Source organism: Saccoglossus kowalevskii, chromosome 10, assembly GCF_978046115.1.
Source record: "Saccoglossus kowalevskii chromosome 10, keSacKowa6.1, whole genome shotgun sequence".
NCBI lineage: Eukaryota > Metazoa > Hemichordata > Enteropneusta > Harrimaniidae > Saccoglossus > Saccoglossus kowalevskii.
Window position 1 is genome coordinate 25,454,597 of NC_140650.1, and position 16,465 is coordinate 25,471,061.

Sequence of the window (16,465 nt, forward strand, 5' to 3'; positions counted from 1 at the left end):
ATACTATAGATGATAGGCTGCATAATGAGATATTACTAGCATCATACCTAGGCATTTAGTGGAGTAAGGAATTGTTAGTGGAATACTATAGATGCTAGGCTGCATAATGAGATATTACTAGCATCATACCTAGGCATTTAGTGGAGTAAGAAATTGTTAGTGGAATACTATAGATGCTAGGCTACATATTGAGATATTACTAGCATCATATCTAGGCATTAAGTGGAGTAAGATATTGTTAGTGGAATGCTATAGATGATAGGCTGCATAATGAGATATTACTAGCATCATACCTAGGCATTTAGTGGAGTAAGGAATTGTTAGTGGAATACTATAGATGCTAGGCTGCATAATGAGATATTACTAGCATCATGCCTAGTCATTAAGTGGAGTAAGGCATTGTTAGTGGAATACTATAGATGCTAGACTACATAATGAGAGATATATATATATATATGTTTATTCAGTACCATTGGCCATAGGCCATAATGTACACACTTAAATGTAACACAAATAAATAAATCGTTTGACAAGAATAATCACTGCTACTGCTTGTCTGAATATTACAAATTTATACTTCACCTATGAATACCAAATTAAATTTAAATTTCAGTTAAATTTCCCTCCAACAAACTATGACGTTTTTGTGAAGAGTAGAATACGTATTTTGCAAGATTTTGTATTATATGTGTATTTTCAGATTGCAGTAGCAAAATAAATTTCCATTCAAGCGCTGGGCAATAGTAAAACTTGTGTATAAAACGAGTTCTAATTTCCTCAAATTTGGGGCATTGTAATAGAAAGTGGAACTCGTTTTCAATGAGATTACAACCAAGAGGACACAATCTTTGGTCAAGTGGTATTCCCAATGCCCTACCCTTTTCAATCATGAGCTCATGAGCAGATATTCTAAAACAAGCGAGAGATTTTCTAAAAACACTTATAGTAATAGAATCCAGATATTTTTCCCCGGCTAATAATTTTTTAAATTTAGAATAAGTGCATAATTTTGAACTATTACCAATCTGATCATGCCACTGTTGCTGGGAAATATCTAGACACCGTTGGTTAAACTGTAGCAGAAAACAATTTGGGTTATTCACATACTGGCTTTCCCATACGTGTGCAAAACCAAAATTACATAACAAATCCTTAACATATGTTGCCCAACAATTGAATCCCCTTTGTACCCTGTCATATTGATAGCCATAACATTCTTTTACTAAAACAGAGGAATCACCACCTATACATTTTAACCAATACCGAATTATTTCTTTGTTCACATGTGTTCTAATTAGATGTCTTCCCAACTCCCCCCTCACAGCAGAGTTTGTGGCCTTTGGGTGTACCCCTAAAACAAATTTACAAAATTTATGATGAACTGTTTCTATATCGTAAGATTTAAATGTTCCCCATATTGCACTGCCATAAAGCAGGATTGGGAGAATTTTGCAGTCAAAAACACGAAATGCAATAGCTGGTTTGAACCCATCATATTTATAAAGAATACTTTTAATACTGTGCATGGCTTTCGTTGCTTGTTCAGCAATGTGTTTTTGGGCCTGATACCAGATACCTGAACTAGAAAAAAGAACCCCCAAATAGTTATATTTTGAGACTATTTCAATTTCATTCCCGTTCCAAAACCACTTTTCAGATTTCTTTAGTCTACCCGATTTGCGAAAAACAACAATTTTTGATTTTATATTCAAATTTACTGTTAACCTCCATCTTTTACAGTAATTTGCTAATCTATTTAGAAGACGCTGTAGACCAATGGGAGATTTACTAAATAATGCGAGGTCATCAGCATATAATAGATACATTAATTTTAAAGTGTTTACATAGATTACAGTTTCAACACCTTGTGTAAGAGCCTTTTCTATATCATTTATATAAAAACAAAAAAGTAATGGGGAAATAACTGAGCCTTGTTGCAGGCCTGTTCCAATTTTAAACAGATCAGTCACACCATGTGGGGTTTTAACTACTGCCTTAACATGTGTATACATTGAGAACAAAGTTGTTAATAGTCTGCCTCTCATTCCTGCCTTTGTTAATTTATAAAATAGTGAAATATGGTGGACCCTATCAAATGCTTTTTCATAATCTATAAAAGCACAATATAATCGACTATTGAGATGAAATACATATTTATCAATAATTGTGCTCAGAATAAACATATTATCTAATGTGCTTCGTTTCTTTCTAAAACCACTCTGATTTTCAACAATTCTACTATATTTATCAAACCATACTGTCAATCTTTCTGTCAGGATATTCATATATATTTTACTAATAACATTTAAAAGCATAATGCTCCGATAATTTTCAGGGTTATCCTTATGCCCTTTTTTATACACTGGTGTTATTAATCCAATTGCCCACTTTTCAGGAAAATAACCTTGTTCAAGTAATACATTAAATAAAATAAATAACATTTCAACAATTTTCTGTGGTGCATCTTTCCAAAATTCCGAAGAAATTCCATCTTGCCCAGGGGCTTTATTATTTTTTAGTTTCTTTATGCTCTATTTAATTTCCTCTTGTGTGATAGGGCAGTCAAGGTCAGTATTATCAACCCCTGTGTTCTCAATGTCATCAAAATTTAACCTTGTTACATAATCATTTACTGAATCAAAAAAATCCGCCATATCCTCATCCCCTATAAAATTGTTATTAAACAGATGTTTAAAATAATCATGCCACTCTTTCTGGGTAATAATTTTAGACACATTTTCGTTTCGTTGTCGAAGTTTCTGCCAAAATTGCCGTGAGTTTGAATAAGCAGCTAAGTTTACACCATACCTAGACATTTAGTGGAGTAAGGTATTGTTAGTGGGATACTATAGATGCTAGGCTGCATAATGAGGTATTACTAGCACCATACCTAGACATTTAGTGGAGTAAGATATTGTTAGTGGGATACTATAGATGATAGGCAGCATAATGAGATATTACTAGCACCATACCTAGACATTTAGTGAAGTAAGATATTGTTACTGGAATACTATAGATGATAGGCTGCATAATGAGATATTACTAGCATCATACCTAGGCATTTAGTGGAGTAAGGAATTGTTAGTGGAATACTATAGATGCTGGGCTGCATAATGAGATATTACTAGCATCATACCTAGGCATTTAGTGGAGTAAGGCATTGTTAGTGGAATACTATAGATGCTAGACTACATAATGAGATATTACTAGGACCATACCTTGGCATTTAGTGGAGTAAGGCATTGTTAGTGGGATACTCTAGATGCTAGACTACATAATGAGATATTACTAGCATGATACCTAGGCATAAAGTGGAGTAAGGCACTGTTAGTGGGATACTATAGATTCTAGGCTACATAATGAGATATTACTAGCATCTTGCCTAGGCATTAAGTGGAGTAAGACATTGTTAGTGGAATACTATAGATGCTAGACTACATATGAGATATTATCAGCATCATACCTAGGCATTTATTGGAGTAAGGAATTGTTAGTGGGATATTCTAGATGCTAGACTACATAATGAGATATTACTAGCATCATACCTAGGCATTAAGTGGAGTAAGATATTTTTAGTGGGATACTATAGATGCTAGGCTGCATAATGAGATATTACTAGCATCATACCTAGGAATTTAGTGGAGTAAGATATTGTTAGTGGGATACTATAGATGCTAGACTACATAATGAGATATTACTAGCATCATACCTAGGCATTAAGTGGAGTAAGATATTTTTAGTGGAATACTATAGAAGCTAGACTACATAATGAGATATTACTAGCATCATACCTAGGCATTTAGTGGAGTAAGATATTGTTAGTGGGATACTATAGATGCTAGGCTGCATAATGAGATATTACTAGCATCATACCTAGGTATTTAGTGGAGTAAGATATTTTTAGTGGGATACTATAGATGCTAGACTACATAATGAGATATTACTAGCATCATGCCTAGGCATTTAGTGGAGTAAGGAATTGTTAGTGGGATATTCTAGATGCTAGACTACATAATGAGATATTACGAGCATCATACCTAGGCATTAAGTGGAGTAAGATATTTTTAGTGGGATACTATAGATGCTAGACTACATAATGAGATATTACTAGCATCATACCTAGGCATTAAGTGGAGTAAGATATTTTTAGTGGGATACTATAGATGCTAGACTACATAATGAGATATCACTAGCATCATACCTAGGCATTAAGTGGAGTAAGATATTTTTTGTGGGATACTATAGATGCTAGACTACATAATGAGATATTACTAGCATCATACCTAGGCATTAAGTGGAGTAAGATATTTTTAGTGGAATACTATAGATGCTAGACTACATAATGAGATATTACTTGCATCATGCCTAGGCATTTAGTGGAGTAAGATATTGTTAGTGGAATACTGTAGAAGCTAGGCTGCATAATGAGATATTACTAGCATCATGTCTAGGCATTTAGTGGAGTAAGGAATTGTTAGTGGGATATTCTAGATGCTAGACTACATAATGAGATATTACGAGCATCATACCTAGGCATTAAGTGGAGTAAGATATTTTTAGTGGGATACTATAGATGCTAGACTACATAATGAGATATTACTAGCATCATACCTAGGCATTAAGTGGAGTAAGATATTTTTAGTGGGATACTATAGATGTTAGACTACATAATGAGATATTACTAGCATCATACCTAGGCATTTAGTGGAGTAAGGCATTGTTAGTGGAATACTATAGATGCTAGACTACATAATGAGATATTACTAGGACCATACCTTGGCATTTAGTGGAGTAAGGCATTGTTAGTGGGATACTCTAGATGCTAGACTACATAATGAGATATTACTAGCATGATACCTAGGCATAAAGTGGAGTAAGGCACTGTTAGTGGGATACTATAGATTCTAGGCTACATAATGAGATATTACTAGCATCTTGCCTAGGCATTAAGTGGAGTAAGGCATTGTTAGTGGAATACTATAGATGCTAGACTACATATGAGATATTATCAGCATCATACCTAGGCATTTATTGGAGTAAGGAATTGTTAGTGGGATATTCTAGATGCTAGACTACATAATGAGATATTACTAGCATCATACCTAGGCATTAAGTGGAGTAAGATATTTTTAGTGGGATACTATAGATGCTAGGCTGCATAATGAGATATTACTAGCATCATACCTAGGAATTTAGTGGAGTAAGATATTGTTAGTGGAATACTATAGAAGCTAGACTACATAATGAGATATTACTAGCATCATACCTAGGCATTTAGTGGAGTAAGATATTGTTAGTGGGATACTATAGATGCTAGGCTGCATAATGAGATATTACTAGCATCATGCATAGGCATTAAGTGGAGTAAGATATTTTTAGTGGGATACTATAGATGCTAGACTACATAATGAGATATTACTAGCATCATGCCTAGGCATTTAGTGGAGTAAGGAATTGTTAGTGGGATATTCTAGATGCTAGACTACATAATGAGATATTACGAGCATCATACCTAGGCATTAAGTGGAGTAAGATATTTTTAGTGGGATACTATAGATGCTAGACTACATAATGAGATATTACTAGCATCATACCTAGGCATTAAGTGGAGTAAGATATTTTTAGTGGGATACTATAGATGCTAGACTACATAATGAGATATCACTAGCATCATACCTAGGCATTAAGTGGAGTAAGATATTTTTTGTGGGATACTATAGATGCTAGACTACATAATGAGATATTACTAGCATCATACCTAGGCATTAAGTGGAGTAAGATATTTTTAGTGGGATACTATAGATGCTAGACTACATAATGAGATATTACTTGCATCATGCCTAGGCATTTAGTGGAGTAAGATATTGTTAGTGGAATACTGTAGAAGCTAGGCTGCATAATGAGATATTACTAGCATCATGCCTAGGCATTTAGTGGAATAAGGAATTGTTAGTGGGATATTCTAGATGCTAGACTACATAATGAGATATTACGAGCATCATACCTAGGCATTAAGTGGAGTAAGATATTTTTAGTGGGATACTATAGATGCTAGACTACATAATGAGATATTACTAGCATCATACCTAGGCATTAAGTGGAGTAAGATATTTTTAATGGGATACTATAGATGCTAGACTACATAATGAGATATTACTAGCATCATACCTAGGCATTTAGTGGAGTAAGGCATTGTTAGTGGAATACTATAGATGCTAGACTACATAATGAGATATTACTAGGACCATACCTTGGCATTTAGTGGAGTAAGGCATTGTTAGTGGGATACTCTAGATGCTAGACTACATAATGAGATATTACTAGCATGATACCTAGGCATAAAGTGGAGTAAGGCACTGTTAGTGGGATACTATAGATTCTAGGCTACATAATGAGATATTACTAGCATCTTGCCTAGGCATTAAGTGGAGTAAGGCATTGTTAGTGGAATACTATAGATGCTAGACTACATATGAGATATTATCAGCATCATACCTAGGCATTTATTGGAGTAAGGAATTGTTAGTGGGATATTCTAGATGCTAGACTACATAATGAGATATTACTAGCATCATACCTAGGCATTAAGTGGAGTAAGATATTTTTAGTGGGATACTATAGATGCTAGGCTGCATAATGAGATATTACTAGCATCATACCTAGGAATTTAGTGGAGTAAGATATTGTTAGTGGAATACTATAGAAGCTAGACTACATATGAGATATTACCAACATCATACCTAGGAATTTAGTGGAGTAAGATATTGTTAGTGGAATACTATAGAAGCTAGACTACATAATGAGATATTACTAGCATCATACCTAGGCATTAAGTGGAGTAAGATATTTTTAGTGGGATACTATAGATGCTAGACTACATAATGAGATATTACTAGCATCATGCCTAGGCATTTAGTGGAGTAAGGAATTGTTAGTGGGATATTCTAGATGCTAGACTACATAATGAGATATTACGAGCATCATACCTAGGCATTAAGTGGAGTAAGATATTTTTAGTGGGATACTATAGATGCTAGACTACATAATGAGATATTACTAGCATCATACCTAGGCATTAAGTGGAGTAAGATATTTTTAGTGGGATACTATAGATGCTAGACTACATAATGAGATATCACTAGCATCATACCTAGGCATTAAGTGGAGTAAGATATTTTTTGTGGGATACTATAGATGCTAGACTACATAATGAGATATTACTAGCATCATACCTAGGCATTAAGTGGAGTAAGATATTTTTAATGGGATACTATAGATGCTAGACTACATAATGAGATATTACTTGCATCATGCCTAGGCATTTAGTGGAGTAAGATATTGTTAGTGGAATACTGTAGAAGCTAGGCTGCATAATGAGATATTACTAGCATCATGCCTAGGCATTTAGTGGAGTAAGGAATTGTTAGTGGGATATTCTAGATGCTAGACTACATAATGAGATATTACGAGCATCATACCTAGGCATTAAGTGGAGTAAGATATTTTTAGTGGGATACTATAGATGCTAGACTACATAATGAGATATTACTAGCATCATACCTAGGCATTAAGTGGAGTAAGATATTTTTAGTGGGATACTATAGATGCTAGACTACATAATGAGATATCACTAGCATCATACCTAGGCATTAAGTGGAATAAGATATTTTTTGTGGGATACTATAGATGCTAGACTACATAATGAGATATTACTAGCATCATACCTAGGCATTAAGTGGAGTAAGATATTGTTAGTGGAATACTATAGATGCTAGGCTGCATAATGAGATATTACTAGCATCATACCTAGGCATTTAGTGAAGTAAGGAATTGTTAGTGGAATACTATAGATGCTAGGCTGCATAATGAGATATTACTAGCATCATACCTAGGCATTTAGTGGAGTAAGGAAATGTTAGTGGAATACTATAGATGCTAGGCTGCATAATGAGATATTACTAGCATCATACCTAGGCATTTAGTGGAGTAAGGAATTGTGAGTGGAATACTATAGATGCTAGGCTGCATAATGAGATATTACTAGCATCATGCCTAGACATTAAGTGGAGTAAGATATTGTTAGTGGGATACTATTGATGCTAGGCTGCATAATGAGATATTACTAGCATCATACCTAGGCATTTAGTGGAGTAAGGAATTGATAGTGGGATACTATAGATGCTAGACTATATAATGAGATATTACTAGCATGATACCTAGGCATTTAGTGGGATACTATAGATGCTAGGCTGCATAATGAGATATTACTAGCATCATACCTAGACATTTAGTGGAGTAAAATATTGTAAGTGGAATACCATTGATGCTAGACTACATATGAGATATTACCAGCATCATACCTAGGCATTTAGTGGAGTAAGATATTGTTAGTGGAATACTATAGGTGCTAGGCTGCATAATGAGATATTACTAGCAACATACCTAGGTATTTAGTGGAGTAAGATATTGTTAGCGGGATACTATAGATGCTAGACTGCATAATGAGATATTACGACCATCATGCCTAGACATTAAGTGGAATAAGATATTGTTAGTGGGATACTATAGGTGCTAGGCTGCATAATGAGATATTACTAGCATCATGCCTAGGCATTAAGTGGAGTAAGATATTGTTAGTGGGATACTATAGATGCTAGACTGCATAATGTGATATTACTAGCATCATACCTAGACATTTAGTGGAGTAAGGAATTGTTAGTGGAATAGTATAGATGCTAGGCTGCATAATGAGATATTACTAGCATCATACCTAGGCATTTAGTGGAATAAGATATTGTTAGTGGGATACTATATGTGCTAGGCTGCATAATGAGATATTACTAGCATCATGCCTAGGCATTAAGTGGAGTAAGATATTGTTAGTGGGATACTATAGATGCGAGACTACATAATGAGATATTACTAACATCATGTCTAGGCATTAAGTGGAGTAAGATATTGCAGTGGGATACTATAGATGCTAGACTACATAATGAGATATTACTAACATCATGCCTAGGCATTAAGTGGAGTAAGATATTGTTAGTGGAATACTATAGATGCTAGGCTGCATAATGAGATATTACTAGCATCATACCTAGGCATTTAGTGGAGTAAGGAATTGTTAGTGGAATACTATAGATGCTAGGCTGCATAATTAGATATTACTAGCATCATACCTAGGCATTTAGTGGAGTAAGGAAATGTTAGTGGAATACTATAGATGCTAGGCTGCATAATGAGATATTACTAGCATCATACCTAGGCATTTAGTGGAGTAAGGAATTGTTAGTGGAATACTATAGATGCTAGGCTGCATAATGAGATATTACTAGCATCATGCCTAGACATTAAGTGGAGTAAGATATTGTTAGTGGGATACTATTGATGCTAGGCTGCATAATGAGATATTACTAGCATCATACCTAGGCATTTAGTGGAGTAAGGAATTGTTAGTGGAATACTATAGAAGCTAGGCTACATAGTGAGATATTACTAGCATCATACCTAGGCATTTAGTGGAGTAAGGAATTGATAGTGGGATACTATAGATGCTAGACTATATAATGAGATATTACTAGCATGATACCTAGGCATTTAGTGGGATACTATAGATGCTAGGCTACATAATGAGATATTACTAGCATCATACCTAGACATTTAGTGGAGTAAAATATTGTAAGTGGAATACTATTGATGCTAGACTACATATGAGATATTACCAGCATCATACCTAGGCATTTAGTGGAGTAAGATATTGTTAGTGGAATACTATAGGCGCTAGGCTGCATAATGAGATATTACTAGCATCATACCTAGGTATTTAGTGGAGTAAGATATTGTTAGCGGGATACTATAGATGCTAGACTGCATAATGAGATATTACGAGCATCATGCCTAGACATTAAGTGGAATAAGATATTGTTAGTGGGATACTATAGGTGCTAGGCTGCATAATGAGATATTACTAGCATCATGCCTAGGCATTAAGTGGAGTAAGATATTGTTAGTGGGATACTATAGATGCTAGACTGCATAATGAGATATTACTAGCATCATACCTAGACATTTAGTGGAGTAAGGAATTGTTAGTGGAATAGTATAGATGCTAGGCTGCATAATGAGATATTGCAAGCATCATACCTAGGCATTTAGTGGAGTAAGGAATTGTTAGTGGAATACTATTGATGCTAGGCTGCATAATGAGATATTACTAGCATTATGCCTTGACATTAAGTGGAGTAAGATATTGTTAGTGGGATACTATAGATGCTAGGCTGCATAATGAGATATTACTAGCATCATGCCTAGGCATTAAGTGGAGTAAGATATTGTAGTGGGATACTATAGATGCTAGACTACATAATGAGATATTACTAACATCATGCCTAGGCATTAAGTGGAGTAAGATATTGTTAGTGGAATACTATAGATGCTAGGCTGCATAATGAGATATTACTAGCATCATACCTAGGCATTAAGTGGAGTAAGATATTGCTAGTGGGATACTATAGATGCTAGACTGCATAATGAGATATTACTAGCATCATACCTAGACATTTAGTGGAGTAAGGAATTGTTAGTGGAATAGTATAGATGCTAGGCTGCATAATGAGATATTACAAGCATCATACCTAGGCATTTAGTGGAGTAAGGAATTGTTAGTGGAATACTATAGATGCTAGGCTGCATAATGAGATATTACTAGCATTATGCCTTGACATTAAGTGGAGTAAGATATTGTTAGTGGGATACTATAGATGCTAGGCTGCATAATGAGATATTACTAGCATCATGCCTAGACAATAAGTGGAGTAAGGAATTGTAAGTGGAATACTGTAGATGCTAGGCTGCATAATGAGATATTACTAGCATCATGCCTAGGCATTAAGTGGAGTAAGATATTGTTAGTGGGATACTATAGATGCTAGGCTGTATAATGAGATATTACTAGCATCATACCTAGGCATTTAGTGGAGTAAGGAATTGTTAGTGGAATACTATAGATGCTAGGCTGCATAATGAGATATTACTAGCATCATACCTAGGCATTTAGTGGAGTAAGGAATTGTTAGTGGAATACTATAGATGCTAGGCTGCATAATGAGATATTACTAGCATCATGCCTAGACATTAAGTGGTGTAAGATATTGTTAGTGGAATACTATAGACGCTAGGCTGCATAATGAGATATTACTAGCATCATACCTAGGCATTAAGTGGAGTAAGATATTGTTAGTGGGATAGTATAGATGCTAGACTGCATAATGAGATATTACTAGCATCATGCCTAGACATTAAGTGGAGTAAGATATTGTTAGTGGAATACTATAGATGCTAGACTGCATAATGAGATATTACTAGCATCATACCTAGACATTTAGTGGAGTAAGGAATTGTTAGTGGAATACTATAGATGCTAGGCTACATAATGAGATATTATTAGCATGATACCTAGGTATTTAGTGGAGTAAGGAATTGTTAGTGGAATACTATAGATGCCAGGCTGCATAATGAGATATTACTAGCATCATACCTAGGCATCAAGTGGAGTAAGGAATTGTTTGTGGAATACTGTAGATGCTAGACAGACTACATAATGAGATATTACTAGCATCATACCTAGGCATTTAGTGGAGTAAGGCATTGTTAGTGGAATACTGTAGATGCTAGGCTGCATAATGAGATATTACTAGCATCATACCTAGGTATTCAGTGGAGTAAAGTATATTATAAATTTATAAATTTATGAACAGAACAACAAGGGCATACATTATTACATTGAATACCTTGCTTGGAAAATTTGTGTAAATATCTTGTGAGTGGCAATGAATGATATAAAGAATGATGCACAGAAGATAATGGTGAAAGTAACTTTATTATTATACATGAAATATTGTTCAATGCTATATTGATGTATAAGATGATTTCAACATGAAAGAACAACAAACTATACAGGATGGCAGCTTAATACAGCAAATCTCCAGTGATTACAATACAATGGACACTCACAAATGACCAGCTTTGTCACAACCTGATGTACGTATCAATGGGTGAGATTTAACCCCTTCACAGCAGCTCCGTAAAATAAGTCCCATTCAAAATAGTCTTGCATCCATAAAATAATGATCAGTATTTGAAGGTTTTTTTTATCACAAGGTAATATCATAATCTGATTGATTCAAATTTAGAGACAATTAAAGAAAACATTTGAGCTGTGATGGGCTTCAATGACCCAATTCACACTTAAGGGATGAACCTACAGTTCTGCTTGGGGGGGGGGGGCTGAAATAACATTAAAATGCATAGTAAAGATCTACAATAATTTGTATAAATGAACAAAATAATTCACCAGTAAATAAAAACAGAATGTGTACCACCACACAGTAATATACAACTAGGAATATATATGTATGTATGTGGCTATAGTGTTGGGGGGGGGGCTAAATTTTCTGCATGGGGATGGAGAATCAATGACAAAATAGAGATGAAAAAATAATTTGCTCAAAAATATACCCAGTATTAATAAAACAAATCTAAAATAATCTGAATTGAAGATAATACTACCCCTACAGAAATAATGGTTCATCCCTTACAGCAATTCAGTATACTTCAGATAGAACAACTGGAGATTAAATTGGTACCAACTTAAAAATGGAAAAAAATTCATGACTCTCCTCAACTTGGATTAAATTCATAATAAAAATGCGAATCTACAAGTCTTCAACATCGCTTTGTTATAATGTTAATTAGTTATATACAGTTAATTAATGAATGCACAGTCTACAAATATGTCAACTGTTATTGGGCAAGGTGGGAAACACGTAGGACGGTCATAATACTAAGTATATAATTCACAATTCTCAAAACTTTCTGAAATTTGGTTACAATTTGAATGAAAAGTACAAGCAATTAATTGTATGCATAATTAATATTCAACTGAATACAAGGAAAAATTCCAGACATGCGAATAGGTGATTTTCCGTACAATTGCGAGATCTCGCGAGATGCATGAAACACGCGCGTCGAACGCCTGCCGCAAAAATCAAACGATTTGATTTTGAACTAGAATTTTTTTATTTCGTAGCTTACATTGACCGGCCGATCTTCGACAGAGGAATATTGCTTCCGAATACCCTTACTTAATCAAAATTGCCTATCATCAAATGTGGACAGCACATTATTGAGCATGGAAATGTCCCCGAAATACTTTCGCGTTTGTCGAATCCCACGCGATGTTTGACGCGACTACAACGCTATGACCTTGTTTGTCCTGTTTTTACGTTCGATTTCACGCATAACGCGTGATTCTCGCAGTGAACGGAAAATGGTCTATTGGTCCAATTTTTGAGGACACATGCCCAAAATTAAGATAATTTCAAATTAACACTGATATAGGCAGTACATATGTTTGATTACAATTTATTGCAAGACTTTGTAAACATGCTACACTTTAAGTGACAACTACAATCTACATATAATCCCAAAATTATTGCTGTTAATTTTTTTTTATTAGAATATATAGTAATACCAATAGCAGTAACATATTCAATTTTAGTTATAATTGCGAGTGTACTGAAATCCAGGCTTTAAGTACAGACATCAAGACAATGCAAAGATTAGGAATTACTCTGTCTATTAATTAATTAATAACAGTCTATATCTCTTTATTTTGAACTGAACAGTAAGTAATTCAGAATTCTCACTTTTTATATTTACATTTTTATCCTTTCAAACATCCATTTAAACCATTGAAATAGAAGCAAATGATGAGTCTGTTTTTTAATCCAAATGAATTGTCAACAATTAAAAATCAATTTATTTTTCAATTCAAGTAACTGCATAATCTATATGCACATTAGCAAAGCCATAATTATGTAAATATCACACCATGTCAGCTGTCACCTAGTAGGTCACTGAAGCTCTTTCAATTCTAAGACAGAGCAGAACTACATAGCACCCTCTAGTGTCGAGAATAAAATTTACATTCGTTTTTTTAATACCATATTCATGCTATTAAATTTTTTTTTTATCTTTTCTTCAATACAATAATATTTATACTATTGAAAACTTCAAGAAAAAATATTAACAGGACATAGAACAACAGAATTTTAGGAATATGCAGAGCAAATTTTAACAGAAATGTGTGGTCTTCTCTATAACATGTATACCTAGAACTGTTGCTAAGAAGCAATCCTAAAACCTTACCAGTGGCATAAACTACCATATTACTTTAATCTGTGCAATACTTCCCAAAGATTATCTTTATTATACTTCACTAAACACATAGTAATACGCCATGTATCATAATGTCTAGCACAAATAGCTACAAATTACCTTCCAACTGCGTATAAAGGGTTGTAATCGCATCACGACTACTACCAACCTTTGAAGCCGTCATTTCCGAAATTTTGGGTCAACTTTTATATTTCTTCATTAATTTTGGGCTAAATGGGCAATTACAAATTAGCTATGTATACTACTGTATACAGGAAAAGTGGACTTTCATTGAAAGAATTAAATATAATGTACTATATATTTTATCTCATGTGTTTAATTTGAGTTAAAATATAAGATTAAACACAAAAACAAGACGCCCCTGGTCCTTTATGAAACACGGAAAAGAACAATTTACACATTAATCTAATAATATTTAATTTCTGTAACGGACATCAATAAATTGTAATAAAATGAACCAGCAGTCGAAAAAAACAAAAACTGGCTTCTATATTTTTTTTAAATGAGCATTGTCATCTGAATCAGACATCATTTGGTGGTCATAAACCTAGTAAACCCAAAACACAGCACTATAAACTAATAATAAATATATATAAAATATAACTGAGAGGACTATTACTGTGGGGTAATAACATCCAATAAATTAATGTACACTTTTTTCCTTTCTTTTTTTTTTTTTTTTTTTTACAATAGTTAACAAATATATTTTTAAAGGTAAACAAAACTGTACTGTTTTGATAACCAGTCACCCAATTAAATTCTTTTGCACTTTTGTGCAATGTTTTTAACATTGTTCAGCACTTCTGATAAGTGCAGGGCATTGTGGGTAAAATTCATGTACGTTACTAGTTTCAAAAATTGATAAAATCAAGGGCAAAAACGAGTTACAATACAAGCAGTTATACTCTTGCATTTTGTAAACAGGTTTTTTGAACACATGTTTCGGGCCAAGACAATATAATCAGAAAACTGCACAACTGATTTTGTTAGATAAAAAGAAAGAGATTTTTTGAATGGATTAGGCGTTTGATTTTGCTCTCTTGATGGTAGGTCATCCTTCATACACCGCCATGTTTATCGTTGTCAATAATAGACTATTTACAGTATCAAGGTATCTGAGTTTCTCAAAATTTCTGCCATTTAATTCTGTCTAGCTTGTAGCATGTCATCTGATAACCAATAAAATAGTCCCACAAATATACATCAATCGTTAAGACTGCTTTGCAGGTTAAATTTGAAGTACACGATGAAGTTGTAGTCGCTTTAATAGTGACAATTTCTGTTCGCAGGTGCCAACGACTTTGTGCATCATTAATGAGTACATGTCCACACCACTCTTACAGATTGACATAGTCAAACCAAATACGACACACCCAAAATCTGAAAATGGTCTATTAAAGAGTAACTTTTTAGTTTGCAGCTGCCATTATAACACCGAATGTATTGCTTTGCACACCAGTAACGCATACGTCAGAATAAAAAAGAAAATAACTGAACAATAATAAAACACAGTACATGGACAAAGAGACAAGTTCATTTGATATCTTACTCGTAGCCAAGATTTGTTTTTCCAGCATACACCCTACAATTATACATTGACACGGTCTGTCACAGCTGACGTTTTCAAACTTAAATGCATATACACAGTTAATTTAACCAATACAAACTATTAATATATTACATAATATCACTATCTATATTCAAATTGTTTATGTTAAGTCGCCGCACCACTGACAAGCACACGTCTTTGTCACATCAATTTGCTTGCTCCGACTGGTTCCATCTTCACACTGGAGCGTAACCTTCCGTCGGCGCACACGCTGCGGTCGACAGCAGGAGTTGCCACATTCTCCTGCGCATCGCATGTTTTCAATAAGACGCCTACTCTTGCATCCATCCTCATCTTCAATAACTTCACGGTAATGCTGCCCAACACAGGTTGTAGCTGAAAATATAAATAAGTGTAAATTTCATACTGCCACTCTTATTACCACTATCAATTAGTTAAAAGTCACTGGGACTATCTGTTGAAATATTCACTGCTACAATATTTGGCAAGGTCATCCAATTTATAATATCAAAGCAATCGGACTTGCGGTTTTCAACAAGAAGTCGAAAATATCACTTTTTAACAAAAATGACAAAAATATTGATCAGAATTATAGAATTGAAAATATCTTCATGAAATGGACAAATCTAAGAGAGGTCTGCCCAAGGTACATGTACA

General features: G+C 34.2%; 1 protein-coding gene across 2 annotated transcripts in view; it reads right to left on the reverse strand.

Annotated features, from left to right (window-relative positions):
- Positions 1 to 11,859: 11,859 nt before the first annotated feature.
- The window catches only part of LOC100313733 (slit-like protein), a 71,006-nt gene continuing 66,400 nt past the window's right edge, over positions 11,860 to 16,465 (reverse strand). For both annotated transcript variants that reach the window (XM_085504420.1, XM_085504419.1), the window contains one exon: positions 11,860 to 16,183. In XM_085504420.1, coding sequence (XP_085360546.1) covers positions 15,948 to 16,183 — 236 coding nt within the window. In that variant the 3' untranslated portion in view covers positions 11,860 to 15,947. The remainder of the gene's footprint in view (positions 16,184 to 16,465) is intronic.